Genomic DNA, 21,705 nt, shown 5'->3' on the forward strand with positions numbered 1-21,705 from the left:
AATAAGTAACGGAATAAGGAATAAGGAACAAGTAATGAACTTCACTGGGGTAAATAATATCCCGAATTCAGCAATCGTTGACATATTTTAACAATAAGCTCAAACCACATTAGCCTATTAAATGATGATTCGACGGAGCTTTTGGGCTATTGTTGAGTAATGTAGCACTTTGAAATGCAGAAAATCATGTTTTATCAATAAAAATTATCATATCTACCAGAGGCCGATTTTATAGACTTTAGAATCTAAACCGGGGCTTACCTCAACCAGGCCCCAGTTCCACGCAGTTTGATTCAAATCAGTTCATTCTCAGTAAGTCAAATCAGAACTGTGGAACTGTGGGTCCAGTATATTCAACCAGCCCCGCAGACTTCAGGTGTTCAGGATAACCTTTTTAGCTGTGGTCTATCCTACCGATTTTGAAACCATTGCGAATAGATCGTAACCTCTAACTTGTAGATATTCCCGGGTATATGTTTTACCGCAAAAATTGTGACGACGCTTTTCGCATCGCCGAATATCAGGAAGTCACGGTTCAGCAGTGCAGCGATTTTTGCGTTGAAAAATATGAAACGTGTAAAGCCATGGAGTATTCGTCACATAGTCGCAACTGTTCCCTATTCTCGAGTCCACAGTTAACGTCAACAAGTGAGAAAGGACGATTTTGTTATTCCCGAGGTAAGAGAATAGTTAGCTCGATGATTGTTGTCAATATCATTTCATCGACATAAAGTGTAAAACTTTATGACTCCGGCATTTTTATGCGGTTGACACAGACATTATCAATTGATGGAATGACTCTTGGGAAATCTGCTGAAACATAAGATTCTTGTGAATTTACCGGGCGACTTTAAACCATGGAATTGATTATGAAAATGATTTATGTTTTCTATTTCAGAAATCGCCAACTACTACTTGCGACCGATGGTGCAATGTGACCAACTTCCATCAGCTGCGATCATAGCTAGGAAATGGAGATCGATGCTTCCCGATTGTAGAAAGAAATGCGACAGAAATACCCAATGCGTGACTTTCCAGTACAATCAGGCTACTCAACTTTGTCTGTTACTCGAGGAATCGTGTAACCAGGTGGCTAAGGATAATCATACGAATGTGTACGACAAAACAGGTAAACTAATTGACATTATTCCGGCGTGGTATAATGGGTTTCCAGGCTTGCAAACCCAGTTCTACGGTTGTGAGTTAGAGTTAACTCTCAGTTAAAATCAGTTCATTTTCAATGTTTTAACTCTATAGTCAAATTTAACTCACAACTGTGGAAATGGACCCTGGGGATTGTTTTAGAGGCTTTTGTGGGACACTGTTAATTTAGTAGAATAGTGGAATAAAGTTCTTCTATGGTTGGTAGACAGTGGAGGTGGTGGAGTTGAAAAGCGAGGATTCACCATTTGAAATACTGGAAATGTAAGCCTTGGTGGCTATTTATCAAAATGTATTTGAAATATCATAAGTATTTGTATGGAACTAGGAAGATACGAGGTCACCGAAGATATTAACACTTTAATCTTTGTTAGGGGTAGAAGGATACTGGCGTATTCGCGATCAGAGTTGTCTGTCAATGAATGACGTCAATCATACGTCAGTTTCTCCTGATAACATGCGGAAGACGTGTAACCAAGATATAAGGTGTACCGATATACAAGTTAATATTTCGATGTTAACATTTGATGGAATGTATGATGTGCATCAGCTGCAAGAGCCTTGTCCTCGAAGCTCTATGGTCGCTGATACGAAAAACCACGTATATATGAAAATTGGTTAGTGTTTTGATTTTGTTCTTTTTTTCACGATGATTTTGATTCGAATCAATCGATTTGGTTCTCATGTATACCTGTATCTTTTGAAATGAATAACGTACGTGTATGACATTCATCGCGCACACGGTGGCTAAATAAGGGAGGTCGCACATCATTTTTGTAAGCCGGTTCACGACGAAAAGAAATTGCATCCTCAAAAAACGATTGTTTTTTACTCCGCGTAAAACCAACGTTAAAGCTAAGCGGAATAAAAAACAATCGTTTCAAAAAAACCTGCAAAAACTGGCCCTTACTCAACGGACAGTTTTTACAGGTTTTTTTGAAAACATTTTTTTCATTTTTCGTCGATTTTACGGGTTATTCATTGATTCTACATAGTTTCTGTGCCACGCTACTATTCCATTGTTTTAACGTCGCGTAAAGACAATTGGAACATGATGTCCCTGAATTAGCCACCATAGTCGGATTCCTAACGTAAATCCGCTATTTTCATCGTCTTTTGCGCATTGTAGTCTTTCCTGAACTCACCCTCTAGCGTTCCAAGCGTTCTTATCGTTGGATTTGTAAAAATAGATTGACTGCAATTAATGGTTATATTTCACCAGATCACAGTGGATTCCTATTAAAAACTAATTCCAAATGTAGAAATGGTGTGATCTACAGAACGATTTCGAGATCATCCGTGGCCGCCTGCGCCGAAAATTGCACCTCCTGGTGTCTGGCATTTCAGATCGATCAAGCAACTCTGACTTGTCAACTTCTTCAGAGCTGCTCGTCTGTAACAGAAATGAGCGGCAAAATGTTCTATACTAAAGGTAAAATGCCTGAACCAAACAAAACATCATCAATTTTCCGTATATCTGATCTGAATCAGTTATCATCAATACCCTTGCCACTTCAAATGGATTCGAACTAGGCGTGGGTTAAAAGTTTTATTCAAAAAATGATAGTTTACACTATGGTTGTTATTCGTATACACTTCGTGTATATACAAAGATTGATAAGACACTATATCCGCGTTGTGACGATAGTGTGAAGAGAATCCCACAATAATGAAGAAAATTAAGTACGAAAATGTTTCCTTTAGCTAGTGGTTTATTCAACGTTTCAACTATATCCTAATAGTCATGTTCAGGAATATTGTATTCCTTGAGCAAGTAGTTTATTCAACGTTTCAACTATATCATAATAGTCATCTTCAGGAATGCAATATTCCTGAAGTAGTTCCCCTGAAAAGTATTCCTGAAGATGACTTTAAGAATATCGTTGAAACGTTGAATAAACTATACTAGCTCAAGGAAACATTTTCGGACTTGTTTTTCTTCATTATTGTTCGTTGTAATATTATGCTTAATACCAACTCGCATTGATATTTTCACAGAGGTGAATGATCTCCTAATCACAAACAATACCTGTGTAGCTGACAACTTTACACACCGGGCCGACTACAGCTTATGGAAATGTTCGAATAAGTGCATCAGAAGCGATTCGTGCTCGGCGTTTAGATACGACCATATTCATTTTAGCTGTAGTCTTTTACTCTCAAACGTGTCCAGTCTGAATATGTTTGATCCCGCATCCAGTGTTTCTTGTTATATAAAAATCGAAGGTAAGACGCGTGTTCGTAGCAACCAATCGTTTACAACTGTTTTATTCTCTTCGTTTGTGCAATTAATGGTATCTAAATTGGAATCGGCCAACAGTAGCATCTCAGGTAGGTCCATTTTCAGTCGCACGGTATCCATCGATAGGTAAGTACCGTATATACAGCGATCCAGAAAAACTGTTGCGATATCGTTTTGTTTTAATCTTTACTTACTTACTCTGTCAGAATTTTACACCTATAGATACTGCCTAGAACACGCTAAAGCGAAAAGGGAGAAATAGCAAAACAATATATTTTACTAAATTAACTTACCATTTTATTGTTGAAACGACCGATAGTAGTCCTTCTGAACCATACAATTTAAATGAAAATACTTACCCCGACACATAACTTGTTGAAAAGGTGTAAAGAAATACTATGCTCTTATGGTAAACATCGTAAAAGGAGGATATTTTCAATGACATCAAACGAATATCAAACGTTATTAACACTTACGAAATAATTTCCAATAACAAGTGGAGCCCCAGTCGAGATGTGTTGCTAGTAAAGTGTCGTTATCGGTAATCAAGCGACACTGAAACTCTGTTGGTATATAACCGAATCCCAGGCATGAAGGGTCAAATAGACATCCAAGTCGACACCGTTCGAGAGTCTCAACCGCGCTATCGTTAGCGCCGACGCTATTGTTGGCGCTACCGAAATTGCAAGATAACTGATTCTCGAAGCCAGCGACATCTACACGAAAACAACGTACACGCCACAGTAACTAGATTGTTTATCCAATATTAAAACTAATTTAGAGTGTCATTTATTTACGGTGATTAGAGTGGTATTTGTTGATTTTTCATTGATAGATGTTGATGTTGAGTTGACTGTACATTATTCGAACCTTTTAAGACATTTTTTTCACTGAAATGTTGATCCTATTTACTTAAATACATTTTCTTTTAATGGATAAAATCACTACAAAGCACTACAATTAAACTTTACCCGAAATTTACCTATTTTCTCGTAGAAGTAATAGTCTCGTTGAAACGTTAGATCGGCGTGAGTACAGTACTGGCTTCGGTGAGCGACGAATCCGTGGATGTATTTGTAGGTTGGCTCTAGATGTATTTGGAAGTGGGAGCACTCGTCTAGCATTTCGTTACAAGTCTCAGCGAACGTCTTTGGGCTACCATGAGTACCGTTAGCAGTCCAAGAATCGGTATTTACACTACTGGCGCAAAGAGTCGAACTGTGAACGTAATATCCTTGCTGATCTGAATGACAGAATCTAAGATTAGATTGCCCTGATACCAATGATGAATCAAATCTTTAAAAAATAACAATCATAGAAAAAGTATGGAGAAAAAATATGATGAAAAAATTGATTAGAACTCATGGAATATACCTCATTCAGATCGGTAGTTCTCTGATATTATGTAGGATAGTTCAGGGATCGACTTGCGACTTTAATGCTATTGGCCCGATTTACTACGGAGTGGACTGATTGAAAGTTAGAATCAAGTCCATAAACAGCCAAAGAGCATCAAAGTCGCAACTTCTATCCCTGAATATTGAAATACTCGCCAATCTTGTGATATATCGCACTGTCTGCGCTGGTCCAAGTTTCGATACATGGCGCTGAATTCGTCAACAACGAACACTCGCCCGAAACGGCGTTTTGTAGGAACCCCGTGCATGACGTGTCCGATCTGCAATATTTCGCACATTTTTGAAGATCCGCGATTCTCGTGTCGTTGGTGTCTTCAACTGCGCATGCCAATTTCGTCAACATAATATAGCCACCTAGAGCTATACATATATAAAAGTTAATTGAACGTCACCAGAAAGAAAACCCATTAAAATCCATTATTACGGTTATTCGGGCCATATCAGAAAAATGTGAGAGCCAATCGCAACTACTTTGTTTTTGAATTAGAACATACTCCGTTTCAACGCCACGTTAAAACAGATTTTTCGTTCAAACTCTTTCAGTTTTTTTTTATGAGGGTTGAGTTACATATCTTTTCGAAGATGGCTCGAATCAGCCACCATGGTAATCGTTTGAAATAGATAGATAACATTGAACTGAGAGATATAAATAGGTGTTCACTTCGGTCAAGGCAAAATTTGCCACGTTTGGGATTTCCTGACTCTTCTATTCCGTCTTTGCCTAAGGTACAGTTGAAGTCTCCAGTGATCTGGATAGCAGTACACCTATCCTCGTCCAAACACGCGCGATTGCAAACCTGCTGCGTCATCAGAGTTGGAAAGACCTTGATCGTTGACACTAAGTTACAACGGCGCCTGTAGAAATTCTTGAAACCGAGCGGCTCTGAAATGGCGGTAAAACTACATGTTAGGAAATTTTCAGCAGCAACATTGGAAAACAACAAAACTAACTTGAAAGTTAATTGGCACCATGAAGAAAAATAACACATATATAGTGCCTAATATCATCCACAGAGGATCCAAATGAATTCGAATATATCGATAATTGAATTGAATTCACCGGCAACTAGTCTAGCGCCAATATTGACGTATGGCTCATCCACTCAAAATTCATCTTAAAAAACATGAAAATCTATTTAAATGAAAATGAACAGTCATGAAAGGTATATAATTACAAAATGAACGCCAAAATTCACAATTGTTATAGATATATTGAATCTCACACAGTACTCTTAACACATGGTAGTCATCGATGTACAAAAAACATCATTGTATCGGTTTTTGCGGCGTCAGAAAGGATTGTAATAAAAACATCAACCCCCAATGAACCAGTGCAACAATGGTGTCACAAGCACATAACATCGTTTGATTCCAGAGGCCTTTTTAATCCAAAATATTGAACTGATCAAACTACTTAATGGATTACTGGATGACAGAATGTCCAGAGTAAGACGTGTATCTTTTTCAGGATGATAATACGTTGAATCAAGTTGTAGATGTATTTGTTACCGTATACAAAAGTGATTTCATTTAGTTTTCGAACTCACTTAGTCTGTCATAGAGCAGAGCCCCCGTCACATTCGATACTCTGTCGACGCAACTTTCGTTGTAGAATGAACACAACTTTTTATTCGCGTTGTAAACGAAAGACATGCATTCAGGTGAATCGGAACACATTCGTTTACACTGGTTTATGTAACTCGTTGAAGTTGTGTTTTTAAACAGTGAGTTGCGTTCGTGATGCGCGTGGCATCTCTCGCCGAGTCTTAAAAACCATTCTTCTCCGATATCTAAAATGACATATGCGATGTTTTAACGGAGCCATTCTCCACAATCAGAACAAGAGTACCGAATACAATGTATATTGGAATGTGTTGAATCTCTACCACATCCTACTGATTATATAAAGATATACATGTATTCTTAATAATGCATGTTCCTGGTAATCTTCGTTTAAGGAAATTGTATGTTGATGATATGATATGATATGATTTATTTTAAAGCAAAATTTTTACAAAATTAATGAGTAAGGAAATTTTGCAATAAAGGCTAGGTGATTTATTATAATATGTGCCTACTTCTCGTAAAGAAATATTTGTCGTTGGTATCTTCTCTGGTATCGCAAATTTCCTGGTCCAACAGCTTGCACGAATAGTTAATGAAATTGAACTCGTACAACCCGCAGTATGGATATGCGTTGCAGATTCCCTCGCATTCGGAAACCGTTACGTTTTCGATCTCCGTGAACGGTGGAGGCATTAGGCACCCCGCATTCCTTCTAGTGAATTCCCACGAACCTGTCAAGAAAACGTTATTTTCGTTCGTTAGAAAGATGCCCTGAGTTTCGGTTCAATAAGAAACCGACTTCTTACGACACCATTCGGAAAGAACGCCACTTTTCAAGTTAACTTCTCTACATTGAAAAAATCACTGATTTATGTATGGTACTTTCGTGTAGTTGGAACTGTTATTTTAGTGAAATGCTTTAATTTTTCCTGTTTCTAAGTGTTGGAACCTGAAGTATATAATTACTGCTCTTCTAGGTGGGGGTTCTGCCATTGGTGGATAAGCAAAAGCACGAATATCCAATATTCGATAATTCAATTAATTATGAATTCAAGCACGACGTCATTTCTGCCGATAGCACATGGAAATATAATATTTTCCTCATTAGATAGAAAGGATTTTTTAGAGTCTGCTCGTTGACTGAACCTACGAATTTTCAGTCGGCAAGTCTAGCAAAGCATTTAACTCATTAAAGCCCAAAGCACATTTTTGACACAACGCCCATGGTGGCCGGGACTTGGGCTTCTTTCATTTCGGAATTTAAATTCTGTGTCCCGCCCAGCATACTGGTTGTTGACTCCTAAGAGTGCCCACTCTGGGTACTAATCAAAGGCAGGTGATGGGAAAGGTACAATCACACACTCACCTTCGATTAGTTTCCTAGAGTGCTAGAGTGGTCTGGGCTCTAAAGGGTTAAGAATGATAGCTATATCACTAGATTCGATATGACGATACTAACGATAGAAAATAAACGTTGTGGCATTCATTTCGTCAACCATATCCGAAGCGATGCATGATTCCTTCGAACGAGCCGTGAAGATGCCGTTATTTCTGATTTCCATTATCACCGACTTGCATTTCGGGCGGTTTCGGCATTGCTCGAATACTTTGCTGAGAGGCGTCGCCGTAAACGAGACACTTTGTCGAGGAACGTCCCTGCACATTTTATTCGTATGATTGTGGAAAGAGCCAAAATCTAAAAAGGAACGCGCAATAGACTTCAATTGTAAAGCAGGAGAATCAACGACGTACTTTAATCGTACCAGCTATCCCACCAGATGGCGTGACGAGCAGTTGGTCGTTCATTCTCTAAATTTTAATCACTTTAGTGTTGTTTTGTAAATATTTGTATATACATGTGTAATAGTTTTCCTCCATATACCATGGAAATGGTTGGAGTGTAAATAAATCGTAATTGTAATCGTAATCGTAATCGTCCGTTCATCATCTTTGAACTGGGATTTTAGACTCCCTAATCCATGTATTATCACAGCATCCACCAAATACACAGTAATTTCATTCTTCGGGATATCGGTATAGTTTTCTTAAGTAATTGATTCATTTAAGAGAAAAGATCATTTAGATCTAATTAAAATGTAGAAGAAATCGAACGCGGACGATCAACTATCTACTAGCAAACCTGGCGGATCCTCGCATGCCATAAGTGGAATCCTCGATTGCAGGAGCACTGTGGGTTTCGCACGCTTCCCTTTCACTTACCTATCACGTCATAGGTGAAAGCACCTAGTTGATAATTGGTGTCGACACAAGATTGGTCGTAAACGATACAATTCTGCGAATCTACTACGAGGAAACCGGCGCAACGCTTCGTTTCGATGCAGTTCGCCATACAACCCTGCGCCGATGTTACGTTAAACTCGGCAATTACATTTTCCATCGCCAAGTCGGTGCAAATTTGGTTGCTTCGGAGTATAGCTCCCTCTATAGCTGAATAATATGATAAAAAATATCATTAGCCTATGGTGGCTGATTCGGGCCATACTAAAAACATTTTCTGTACGGCTAGAGCAACGATAAAAAAATTTTCACAGTGCCCCTTTTTTTGGTTTTCTCGAGCGAGAATTCAAAAAGTTTGGTTTTCTCTCGCGAAAATTCAAAAAGTTTTGTTTTCTCGCGCGAGAATTCAAAAAGTTTGGTTTTCTCGCGCGAAAATTCAAAAAGTTTTGAATTCTCGCGCGAGAAAACCAAAAAAGGGCCACTGTGAAAATTTTTTTATCGTTGCTCTAGCCGTACAGAAAATTTTTTAGTATGGCTCGAATCAGCCACCATAATTAGCTCTACACTTCTTGCTGAATTCCAAATATCCCCTATATCTACCGATTCTAACTTTGTATTACGAATGGATACTGAAATGATAACACTCGACTATATTTGTACGGGAAAGCGTCGCGCGCAGCCACCTAGCACTTTCTTTTGAATTCAAGATGTCAAATATTCGACTTTCATAGAGCTCGTAAGAAATCGTTGAACGGATAAAAATTTTCGTAAGAAACATATACAGTTTACTACTTTGAACTGCATGCACGGTACAATTTTCATTTCTCTGATCACGGCCCTCTTGATAATACTCTTCACCTCCATAATTTTGCACTAGAACTCGATATTTTTTTCCTTTGCGATTTTCATTTTTTTTAAAAATATTTAATGATGAAAATAGCGTTTAGCAATAACACAAATAGTTCATAGGTATCATCGTTTCCAGGCGCACTGGGTGTATTTTTAACACTTCAGCACAACAACCATCGACAATATGTCACTAAGTGACGAAAATCGCCCTACCATGGAAAATGGGGGAAATATCCAAAGTTATCAATTTGATACTCGGTGGTGGGATGGATGGCTGTCTCACAGCGAGTTTGAATGCATTTGCCTGTGAATAATTCATCGAACGTATTAGAATACTCCACTCAAAGTTGCTATTCCAAATGGTAGACGATCAGCTTCATCGAGCTTGATCTCAGTCGATTAAACCATGGTTATCTATATTCCATTGGTAACATACGCTCTATAAAGCATGTCCCCATCTTTAACCATTGTAATTAAAGATGGGGACGTGCTTTATTATAATTAGTTAATTGTGGAATGGCGTAATGCGTTGTCATGACGTCAGTTAATATCAATTTATTAGAGTTTGTGAAAGGGGAAATTGGCACTCTTAAAAAATCTGTTTTCTATATCATAAGTGCCGCGTTTCTCACGAATTCCATGTCAATACTAGCTGCTACTCATTTACATTGTAAAATGTATTGAACCGCATTTATCATTATATTTTTCGACGTGAAAAAGGGGCACTTTCCTATTGAAAAAAGGAAATATTTTATATGAAGTGCCCAGGTAGCTGAATGAATAATTTCGGACTGGATTACTTTTCATTTTCCAAAAAAGATATCAAAATTGTATCCAAATTTTCAAAAACAAAAATATTTTTACACTGACCTTTTGAAGGGCACTTTGAAAATGTGATAGGGTTCCTTCACTAAACCCCGTCCCCCCGTCGGAAGAGGCCTGATCAATGTGGATACGGTGAGATGGAGTGATCAACGACATCTCTTGCCAACGTGTTCGATGTAAAGCGATAAAATAGCAATTACAGTGGGACCTCGTTAATTCGAATGTCGTGGGCAAAAGTGAAATTGTCGTATTAAACGGGTTTTGTATATTATCCAAAGCTTGATCCAAAGCTTGATTGATATAGATATCGTAGCTGGGAAATACTGGAAATCGTCATAATAAACGTATTTCGTCTGTAGAGAATCGTATTTACGAGGTTCAACTGTATCTTCGAAATTTATGGAATATACCCCAAAAAGTATTGTTATATTTTGTATGTTGATTTTCTCATAATTTTGTAGAGATACTGACATTTTGATGTATTTAAAACGCATTTAAAGATCTCTAACTGGGAATAGATAAGTGATTGATTAAGAATATAGATAACGGTTATGATTTGTATGTTGGAGACTATTTCTCACCACGACCAAAACCATTCATTTTGTTCTTGGGGTAAGGTGACGAAATATCGAGAGGTGTTTTTGTTTCATTTAGCAGCCGATCATAACAAAATAATGAAATTAATTTCGAAGAAGGTTAGATAGAGTATGTTCGCAAAATTATCTTTTGTACTTATCATACATTTAAACTGTCATACCTTCCGAATAAAAGTTATTTGGAAATCGAGACCATTCCCCAGTTCAATGTATTTATATAGACTTTCGCCAAGAACGTAGTGTCCAATGATACTTCACTGAGAACCTTAGTGTAAGTGATATATCGCTATCGCGACCCCTGGTGGTTCATGCAAGCTCTAGTACACGCAGTATACGGACTATGTCTCAGGACTGGGTGAAGACGACCCATGCTCTAAGAATGTTTTGAAAATACACACGTGTTTTGTCGAAACGGGCATAAAATTTTATGTTATAAACATTTAAACTCTTATAAACAATCGGAATCGTACGTACCTTCTTGTCCATAAACACTTTGCATTGAATATTTCAACAGAAATGTAAATAATGTAACGAATTTACGCTTTTTCCAGCAAGAGTTCTCCATCTTTACCCAGCCAGTTTTCATTATGATCTGATTCTGTTGACGGCAACGCACTCAATTCTGAATTTCGCGAGCGCTGCGCGGCAAATTGCTAAGCTGTCCGTGCCAATCAAATCACATCCACAGATCGCAAAAAAACTGCGCCAACCACACATTGTTCGATAACGCATGAACCGTACGCAGGATATGAAAGAGCAAATAATTTTTGCGATGCAAAAAGGATGAAAAAAGGTAGTGTAAAATTGTTAAGTGTCGCAGTAGTCAAGCGCAGTGTTGACGACCAAACTACGAAGATCATAAATAGGTAATAATCATCCGTCTAGATGCTACGAATTACTTCGTCGACCCGGAAAACTTAGCCAAGCATATTTCAAAAGCGTGCATCAGTTTCTAGAAAGTCCTAACACGCAAGAGTCCTAGGTCGGTGACTGGGCCGTTTGTTCCTGTATCTGCTTCGCACGATTTACGTAACTGCCAAGTGGGCCGGTCGTGGTAAACGTTCTGTGGATGTTTTCATCCAGTCCTGGTAGTGGCTGAACCCACAACTATCTCCGTTGCTTTATGATCCTTGTGTAACTAACCATTTTAGTGGGGTGGCTTAGCGTTTTTATTATTACTCGGTGGACAAAATCACGAAAATTAGCCCAGATGTTCATACAAACTTAACAATCAATTTTAGAAGGGGAGCCAGCTTGGATCTCTATGGCAACCATCCAATTTTTATGTTTCCATGGCTAAGAAACTAAGGGTCTCGGTGAATAGATATTAAACAATTAGTGTCAACAGAAGACTCGCCCGACTGAGACAAACGTTTTAATATTTCAAACCTTAGTTACCACTTGAGGACGGTTGTCAATTCTACCTAAACAAAACAACAAAGATATTTTGTATCATTCAATATCATTCATTTATTTGATAAAAGTAGTTCGTAATATAAAATGCTAAGATATATAGTAACTATTTACAGGACTAAAACATGAATTTTGATACTTTTCGTATTTTCATTTACAGTAACCTTTCTTCTTAAATTCATAGCACCCGGCTCAGCGCGTAAAACCTATACGCACGCTTTCGAAGAAACTAATCACGAATCGGTAAAAGTAACTAAGATATTTTGATATGATTTGCATAGTGCATTAGTTCATTTAGTTCATCCAAGTTTTTAACATTTATTAACATAATTCATTTAATTCATAATTTATTTTAAAAAAAAAGTTTTTAATACACTCATAAAACGCATACATACATATTCATAAGCTTTGTATACGATTCGCCTAATTGGAGATACGTGTTCATACGTGCGAAGATTCCATTTTGATATACGAGGAAGCGAATACAGTTGGACGGCAGTATGCAGGAAGGAGAATCGCGGTGTCATTTCAATAATTCACCGCCGCCGTCGCGACTTCACAAACACAATCTACACTCGGGTGAACATTAGAGAAGACAATCACAAGTCTTATTGATTTTTTTAAATAACTAATAACATATCATTGGTCCCTCGTTGTTGTTGGAGAAGTATCATAACAGGGGTGCGCAATACTGTATAGAGAATTCAGACTAGACTCGGTTGGTTGGGTCGATTCAGTATATCAATCCGTTGCTTGGTTTGCTCGAGCGTTTCTCCTCGAACGGATCATCGGCAGACGTGGTCGAAGATGAAGAAGAAATTCGGCGGGTACGCGATAATCCGCTGGTACCGGTCGGTTTAGCACCGCAATTCTGAGTTCTCGGCGGCGGGCACGATACTTTGCGACCAGATGCCGGACGCGATGTCCCAGTGGCGCCGGTATCGGAAACACGACGTCCGGTGCCTATTCCGGCTGATAAGCGAGCGCTAGACGCTCTCTGTATAGCAACTACAAAAGAGAAAAAAACATTTGTTCACCTAACCTGGAGCAAGTACTTGTGAATCGCGTACAAGTCAGTGACCAAAGGTTGAAATGTATTCCCCTGTTAGTTTTGACTACTAATCAGATTTTCTTGATGTCGAAAAAGATTTTGGACCAAATTCCAAAGTAAGTTAGATGAAATAAGTTAATTACCAATGACAGGGGCTCGTATTTGAAGTTTGGGGGTAAACTGTAGCTTAGATCATCCAATATCCAAGGTACTATACATAAAATAACAGTTTACCCCATAACTTCAAATACGAGCCCCTGTGTTACCAATCTTTTGAGCTAGAATCAATACCTCAAAACTGGGCCCTCGATAGACATGTTAATCTTATTAGTAAATAAAACAAACTTAGCAATAAGACAGAATCACCGTATTAAAAGGGATTAGTAATTTGGTTAAGACGTATCAACTTACTCAAGCAATCGGGCTTAATGTTAATAATAACGAGTTAGCGTCGTTTGGATCGAAGAGAGTTAGTGGAACCTGTGGAACATAATAAATCGATTGCAATAAATACAGAAAATCAAGATTAGCGTCGTTAAAAGAACATTTATTCGACTATTATTAGTAGTTTGACGAATGACGCGATTCAAGTTCAACGGAAAAGAAAATAACGGACGTTAAGATCAAATGGAATTCTTTGACATCGTATATAATGAGATTGATGCATTCATATAGATCCCGATCGTTTGGGAATCGATTGTTAAGTGAATCTTTGATGAATCGATTTAAAACGACGAAGAAATTAATTGCCTTGGATCATTCCATGGAAAGCCGCTTTGTTCGGCAAATGTATACTGATATATGTGATAGAATGAGCCGGTTGGAATAACAGAGGTGTGAGGTATTATTTGCTAAAGACGGGTAGGGAGATTTCGAAAAAGATTCACCGAATGTTATAGGTAGAAAATGTACAGCCGGATGTTATAGGAAGGTTGCAATTGATCGCAATTGATAAATGAATAAAACATGGGCTACGTTTTTCAGTGTTAGCTAATCCCAGAGGCAAAGATAAAACACATTCCTTCAAAATACCAGACATATGCATGATAGTTCTCAGAAGTTTTTCTCACAATTGTATGGAAAGCTACTACGAATAACGCAGCCCAGACTGTAATTTAACACAAGTAAAACACGATGTTAGTTGACAGCTATAGCGAAACCGATTTCAAAAAAGTCCCCATTTCAGGACACCTAGGTAAAGTACAAAAGAAGTCCAACGCCTGCTCTTCAATGGACAGGCGTTTTATATTATGATGAGTATTTCTATCTTTAAAAACACACTTAAGCAAAGGTAGCGACTAGACGAGCTAAAATCAAAATTAATATATGATATAGTGAAACCTGAATCGTGAGAACGGCGACGCATGAATTCATCATCGTCTGCAACTGTCCTCGGTTGGCAGACACAAACGAACGCAGAGTCAATCATTTGACTATAGCAGCCTGTTTCTGGTAAGGAAATTAACCATATAAAACGTATTTACTTGCTGGTTAAAAGGTTTCTAAATCGTTATGGAGCTCTGATACTTTAGAGAGTGAATTTAATATTGTATACTATTATTTTGAACACAATTTGGTCAAACTTATTATAGCCTTACCGGTGTTAGACGATGTTAATGGCGAAGCCCGTGACTTACGCTGCAATGCGGGAGAACCCAGCGGTGAACCACCGGGCGACGGCCGGGGAGATGGTTTGGAAGCACTTCTCTTCGATACGAAACCCGCACGAGTTTGCGCGGCACCTTCCGGCAACGTAAAACTTTCGTGCAGTTCCGTATTAGTTTTACCCTTAGCTGTAAAGTGAAGGCATGCGGGATTATGAGAGCAATAAACGGTGTTAGAATTTTCCATAAGAATGAATAACTATATAAGACACCGCGGTTATAATATATCAACAGAAAATAAACGTATTATGGAGGAATTTAATCAATTAGTTGAATAGTAACGTTGGCATGCTTATTCGTGTTGCATACTCACCGCGGCAAGGGTCGTGCGTCATGAGAAACCTATCGAGTCTCTCCCAGCCGCCTCCCACTCGCACCATAACGCAGCTATTTAAGAATCTGACTAGAAACATTTTACGATGGTCCCCAAACTGGAAAAAGAATAATAGTTTCTCTAGCAAATGACAATTCGCTCGGAGTGAAGCGCGAGTGAACTTGAACTTAGGAACTTATGAAATCAAGTACCCGTCGAACTTACTCGATATTTGCCCTCTGCTATTCGTTCCATCGGGAATTGTCGACAACATGTACATTTCGCCACCTCGCGTTCGATTTCATCCTGCACCATTTCCGATTCGGTCACCTGACGCTTCATTCGTGATTTCTATACCGAAAAAAATGAGAGAAAACCATTTAGCGAAACGTTTTCCAAGATGAAAGTTTATGATAAACGTTTAGAAATACGCAGAATATCGCCATCGATGAAAAAGATACACGTAAAAAGAAACAGAACGGATGCCTTGTACTAATCAGGCAAAGTGAAAGCGTTCTATACGTTATCAAACGCGGATGAACTAGTCATGCGTTACTAGTTCAAACAGTCGTTCTCTTGGATAACGGAAATGTTTAAATGTTTTAATGATCAGATGAATAATGAGTAAGAATTTAATCTAGCCTAAAAGAAGCGGATAGATATTTGCTTTCATGCACGGAAGGACTTACAGCACCGCCAACAGGTCGGTAGCGTTTAGACTGCTGGAACATACAGTAAAAAAAACAAAACCGACTCATTTCTAAAGCTTGTTAATATGACGCTAATCCATGCAATTTATAATCGAAAATGATTTTAACATTTTTAACAAATTACTTTTCTCGTTAGTCAACGAAAACAGAAATCGAAGTATAAATATGACTTACGAATCGATCGGGTCGAAGAGCATCCATGAATTCGCGATAGTCGATTTCGCCGCTTTTGTCGCGATCGAATATATCGAAAACGGCTCGTAATTCTGTACGGTTCGTGTGGAATTCTAAAAAGATAATCGCCAGATATCATTTGAAAATACTTAGTACAAAACCTGGCTTGGAATCTATATTGAGATTTACTCACTAGAATTCATCATGCCTTCGATGAACTCCTCCCTGGATAAAGTGCCTTGCTCGCTGCGCGCTTGCTTACGGAATACATCTGTCAAACGGAATTTCTTCTCTTTAATCCACGCTAAATATCTTTGCCGCCAATCTTCGAAATTGAAATTCTTAAAACTTTCCAACTGTAATTCAATGATAATTTCTATGATTACAAAATGCATCGAGGCAACGGTGGAATGATAGATGGTACGTATGCACATTTCAGCAGCATTAGAAGCATAAACTTTAAAACCCATAGACTAAATAATCATCGAAGCTTTCGCAAAGAGATGGTTTACATGTATACATATTCGTAAAACCCAAACCCTATTTTTTTCACGATGTAAAATTCTCCTCCTTCTAAATTGAGCAAAATGTCCAAAGTGACACACATAGTTTTTTTGGTAGCAGCCTGTTGCTAGCAGTCTTTTCAGCATCAATAGATGAAAAATTATATATAAAATTGTGCACAAGACCAGGTAATTGAAGCCATGAAATCAAGATATTGCGCTATGACAGTAGCTTACCCTCATTCGTTTCTGGGACGAAAATATAAAAAGAGTTTTTGAATCAAAATTTCGAATGTTCTAACAATGATATCAACACTAAAATGTAAATTTTCATAGATGGTGGAGAGATTTCAGATGAACAAAACTCACCTCTAGTAAATGATCTAAGGCGTCTTGCAACTTCTTTTTCCTATCGACCGATATTCTCCATAACGAGCGCCACCTAGCGTTTAACGTTGCGAGGCGAGTATTGTATATTGCATCGACAGGGTCGCCTCGTCTGCGAGTATTAGCACGCCTCATTCTTGAAGTTTTCGGCTTGTGAGGTAATTTCGTTACTCTGTCAGTTTCTTTGCCTTTGTTTGTAAGCTCTTCGTGGAAATCCTGAGAAAACAATCATCAAGATATAACTAACGATGTACATCTATCTGTCAATATTCGAAGATTTTCATGCGACTTTTCAGAATTTCTCACCATATGTTCCCTGACTAACATTTCAACCTTTTCCAGACTGTTCAAGCTAGTTGCTTTCTCTCTGTTAACAATAACGTTATGACTGTCAGCCAGCCACTGTAGCAAGTCCTCCACAATGGCCGCATTTCCTTGGATAGCCCGGAGTGCATCGTGTAATCGTTGGGTTCGATTCTTTGTTCGACTTTTAACCTGTAATCAATTTACATCGAGAAACTAATAAATAATATCTAAAGACTTCATTTGTATCTGATTAGAATATTGGAAATATTGAACAAATCCGGCATTACGTACCTGGTCCCATCTAGTTTTTGTCACCGTGATGTAATACTTGACGAATTTTTTTGCGCTTGGATGACAATTTTCCAAAATCGTGCGTCCCAAACGAGATATATTCTCCATAACTTTATCTTTCTTGTTCGAGTCTTCTTGGAATTTCTACAGAAAACGGAGTATGAGGTGAGTGAACGATGAGAAAGTTTGGAAAGAAAGTGTTTCAAATTTATATCGATATAAGAAAAATACTAACCGCATGTTTTTCTATGAGTTTAACTATATCATCCTCTTCATCCGGTAAAGGTCGGAATTTCAGTTCGGATTCGGCATTTGGCAACCAGTCCAACATTGTTTGCACGTTGTTGTGGAATGTTTCCGCCTGTGTTAACAAAATAGAGCTTGAAACCGTGGACGAGAAAAGATATTAGACAACACTAGACAACAATAGTTTAATAATCATATAGGCCTATGCTAATTTTCATCAGAAATAATTGTTCAAGCAACGGCAAAAATACTTACTGTGGTAAGCGCAGATTGCAATTCTTTCTCTTTCTTTTTTGAAAGTTCATTCACGTTGGTCCATTTTGATTGTAGAATGTCTAATTTATCGGCCAATTGGCCGTCCCCAGAGGCTCGTTTTATGAGGTCATCCATTGACGCTTGATGACTGTCCAAATCATCTTGGAATGTCTAAAATTTATATGATTTTACAACAGATATATGAAAACGATTGATCATGAGGCGCTATGAATATATGTGCACGAAATAGTGGCCAAAGAACACCAAGAACATGAGTGAAATTAGTCTTTAGCTTGTTGTTATTCATTTTCAGTTTCTGATCGATATGAATGACAGACCGGCCTGGAAAATATCCCCTTTACCTTATGTTGTTCCAAGAGAATTTCGATTGTGTCCAAGTCACCTAATACTGGTTGTGAATCCTTGAATTGTTCTTCCGTTTTGGTCAGCCATTCGATCGTCGACTGAACGGCGTCGGAGTAGAGACCGGTCGAGAGAAGAACTCCATCCAACGTTGTTTGTCTGGAAATATTGAAAATCTGGACGGTGAATACTCGCAAAAGATTGCTGTCGTAATTCGGACATGTTCTCATTATTGCAACGTATTGTTTCCTCTATGAGAACAATGCCACATGGTACAGATATGACCGCTCTGGGCCTCCGTACTATAGTATAAAACTTGTACTGGCTGCGTTTTCTGACATAAACATTTGTTTACCATTAATATACCGACACGTTAAGCAAATATCATTTCCTGTGTGAAGAAGTTAAATATGATTCTCTAATCCTCATAATCTGTGTATGAATAAATTTGACTACAAGGATAACTAAACGGTATATGCATTATCGCATTCATTTCAAATATCCTGTACATATAATTGGATTTCAGCTTAATGTCCATTCATGATATTTACGACTGGAATGATGCCCAATGATGTTTCTGATCAGGCCGAATGTTTATAGAAAGGATGCACTTAATAGTAGAATAACCACAATAAACATGGACAATAGGTGATAAAATAAAAATAATAAAAACCCGCTATGTACAGATTTAGAAGTTTATAACCGAGAATTACTTACCGTTCCGATGCCACGTTCCGAAGTAACGTCCATTTACGTTTCAGTTCGTCAATCATGGTCTGCAGAGTTTCGCGGTCGGGATCGGCCTTCGTGCAACGATCTTTCAGGTTTTTACCGAGTCGAAGCGTCGTATGGTAGGCCGGATATTTCGCGTGGATTTGGTGGTTGAACCGCTGAAATGTTACATTATGTCATGATTTAAATACCGAAACCGAAAGGAGTATAAAATTTGTGGTCAATATGGCGAACACGCTGACTTTTAAAATGTGTTTTTAAGTGCAAAATCACACGCAATCAAAATTCAGATCGGCTCGCACTCAAAACTTAAACGTGCGCCAAGAAAAACAAAATAATATGAACCCCGTAAGATCAGTAATCTATAGTACGATAGATATATCTATATTTCTTCCCGTTTTGTTACACATTTTTCCAGTAAATCCCTAACAAAGCAATATCTAGATATAATGTATTGTCTTTGTGGTATGTTCGAATGAAAGATCACTCAGTCAACGGGAGGATTACTAAAACACGAACACAATCAATATAGGTGTAAATTCATTTCGAAATTGGTGACACCGATAACAACGTAAACATGCAACGAATCTATACTTGCTCCCATCTTTTTTTCAGAAAAAAATGGAAAGTGTCTTTATGCGTCGAAATGAAGTGCACCACATTTAAGGCAGACCGTGAACACGTAAATCTACTGATATTTAAATTCGAGTAACATTAAGTGTAAGAACAATAGGTTGGACATCACATCAAATTTAACCTACGTTTACCTTCAGAGAGAAGTTCAAATAAATACCAAAAAGAAAGTTATTTTTACGCACGCTAATGAATCATAGATAAATATATTCGATTTTTAATGATGCGAGATAATTAAGTTTTTAAGTATTCTTTGAAACTCATTTTTAACAGTTTCGTAAATAAATGATGACTATTAATGACGACTACTTACTCGCATTTCATCAACATCGCTAGTAATGTCGGTCGGCGACTTCGACTTGGCAACATCCGATATCTTAGCTTTATATTCATCGCACCAGTTTGTAAGGTCCTTCCAACTCGTGTAAAACTGTCATCGATAAAATCAAAAACTTTCATCAGAAAATTTCGCAAACTCAATAAAGACATCGGATTTTGTGTTCACAAAAGAAAGTGTATGCTTACACGAAGATCCTCTTTGCGGGCTTGGTTTAACAAACGCCCTCGTTCTTCAGCTCGTCGTTTTAACTTTTTGAAGCGCAGTTTCAGATCTTGCAGTTGTCGTTTCACGTAAAGCGAGTCTTCCTTGTTACCGAAGTACTTCAGGTACGTGCCATTATTATCAATTTCTTCGAGAATTTTACGTTCATCTTCGATTTCAGCCAAGAATTCCTACAAATAGTAAAAAAAGTACATATAGTCTACATCAGTAGTTCTAAGGATTGTATAAATCGAATTGTTATGTTTCTTTACTTTGTGGTCCTCAATTTGTTTATCAATTCGTTCGACGACTTTACTGGGATAGCGGAATTCTTTCAGTTTGTCTTCTGCGGTAATCAACCAGTCCATACATATTTGAACAGTCACGTGGAAACCTTTCACTTTCTCGAGATGTCCTTCCAACTTGTGCTATCAACAGAAAGTTTATGAAATGATCTTTACTTGACGAATGGTATAACTCAAATTAGCAGGCATTTGATTGCACTTCAAAGCAAACCGCTTCCTATTTTGACGAATTATCACGGTCAATCAAAATTTTGGTAGATTCGTTGATAAACATTAATTGCGTAATTTATCTTGCAAAAGAGATTTAAGATTGACGTATTCACCAGTTTTTTAGCTGCTCGTCGTTTGGTACTGTTCCATCGTTGTTTGAGTTTCAGCAGGTTGTCGGACAACTGCGCAGCGTCAGCCTCGGTACATCTGCTCAGTATATCCTCCCCGTTAAACAAGAGCATCTCGATATCACCATCGCGTTTCTCTAGCTCGACATATTTCGCCATGAATCGGTCGAGATTTTTCTTAGCGCTGTACGGAATGGCGCCCATCGGCGCAGCGTGTCGTAGTTCTGCCCGGAAATCATTGACGAACTGAAGATTGTCATCAACTTCCCCGGAGAAAAGTTTCACCTACGCGTAATAGAAATTTGGATTAAAATCAGCAGCGTTATCATGGCTCCCTAACTTCCCATTGCAGGATTTTGAGGGCTGTCAACTTCTGCAAAGTGCTATCAGTAACAAGTTGAATTTCTTTTTCTGTAATTCTTCATTGAGATACGAAAGAAAATTATTCAATTTAGTAATCACGGTAATCACAGTTATGACACTCAGTAACATCTTTCACATTTTTCCATCAAATCAAACAAATCACATCAGTATTTTCTCGGGACAAAATGGTAACAAAATACTGAAAATCAGGAACGGCTGGCA

The 21,705-nt window shown here is 38.1% G+C and overlaps 1 protein-coding gene across 1 annotated transcript in view; it reads right to left on the minus strand.

Moving 5' to 3' along the window:
• Positions 1–12,355: 12,355 nt before the first annotated feature.
• The window catches only part of LOC141904089 (uncharacterized), a 29,394-nt gene continuing 20,044 nt past the window's right edge, over positions 12,356–21,705 (minus strand). The window contains exons 18-36 of the mRNA XM_074792550.1: positions 21,106–21,405; positions 20,750–20,905; positions 20,462–20,668; positions 20,250–20,366; positions 19,289–19,461; positions 18,571–18,730; positions 18,209–18,379; positions 17,943–18,068; positions 17,708–17,851; positions 17,417–17,605; positions 17,093–17,326; positions 16,414–16,576; positions 16,221–16,333; positions 16,026–16,058; positions 15,562–15,687; positions 15,337–15,454; positions 14,958–15,152; positions 14,701–14,808; positions 12,356–13,316 (exon numbers count right to left, since the gene is read on the minus strand). Coding sequence (XP_074648651.1) covers positions 13,042–13,316; positions 14,701–14,808; positions 14,958–15,152; positions 15,337–15,454; positions 15,562–15,687; positions 16,026–16,058; positions 16,221–16,333; positions 16,414–16,576; positions 17,093–17,326; positions 17,417–17,605; positions 17,708–17,851; positions 17,943–18,068; positions 18,209–18,379; positions 18,571–18,730; positions 19,289–19,461; positions 20,250–20,366; positions 20,462–20,668; positions 20,750–20,905; positions 21,106–21,405 — 3,108 coding nt within the window. The 3' untranslated portion in view covers positions 12,356–13,041. The remainder of the gene's footprint in view (positions 13,317–14,700; positions 14,809–14,957; positions 15,153–15,336; positions 15,455–15,561; positions 15,688–16,025; positions 16,059–16,220; positions 16,334–16,413; positions 16,577–17,092; positions 17,327–17,416; positions 17,606–17,707; positions 17,852–17,942; positions 18,069–18,208; positions 18,380–18,570; positions 18,731–19,288; positions 19,462–20,249; positions 20,367–20,461; positions 20,669–20,749; positions 20,906–21,105; positions 21,406–21,705) is intronic.

Source organism: Tubulanus polymorphus, chromosome 1 (genome assembly GCF_964204645.1).
Source record: "Tubulanus polymorphus chromosome 1, tnTubPoly1.2, whole genome shotgun sequence".
NCBI lineage: Eukaryota > Metazoa > Nemertea > Palaeonemertea > Tubulaniformes > Tubulanidae > Tubulanus > Tubulanus polymorphus.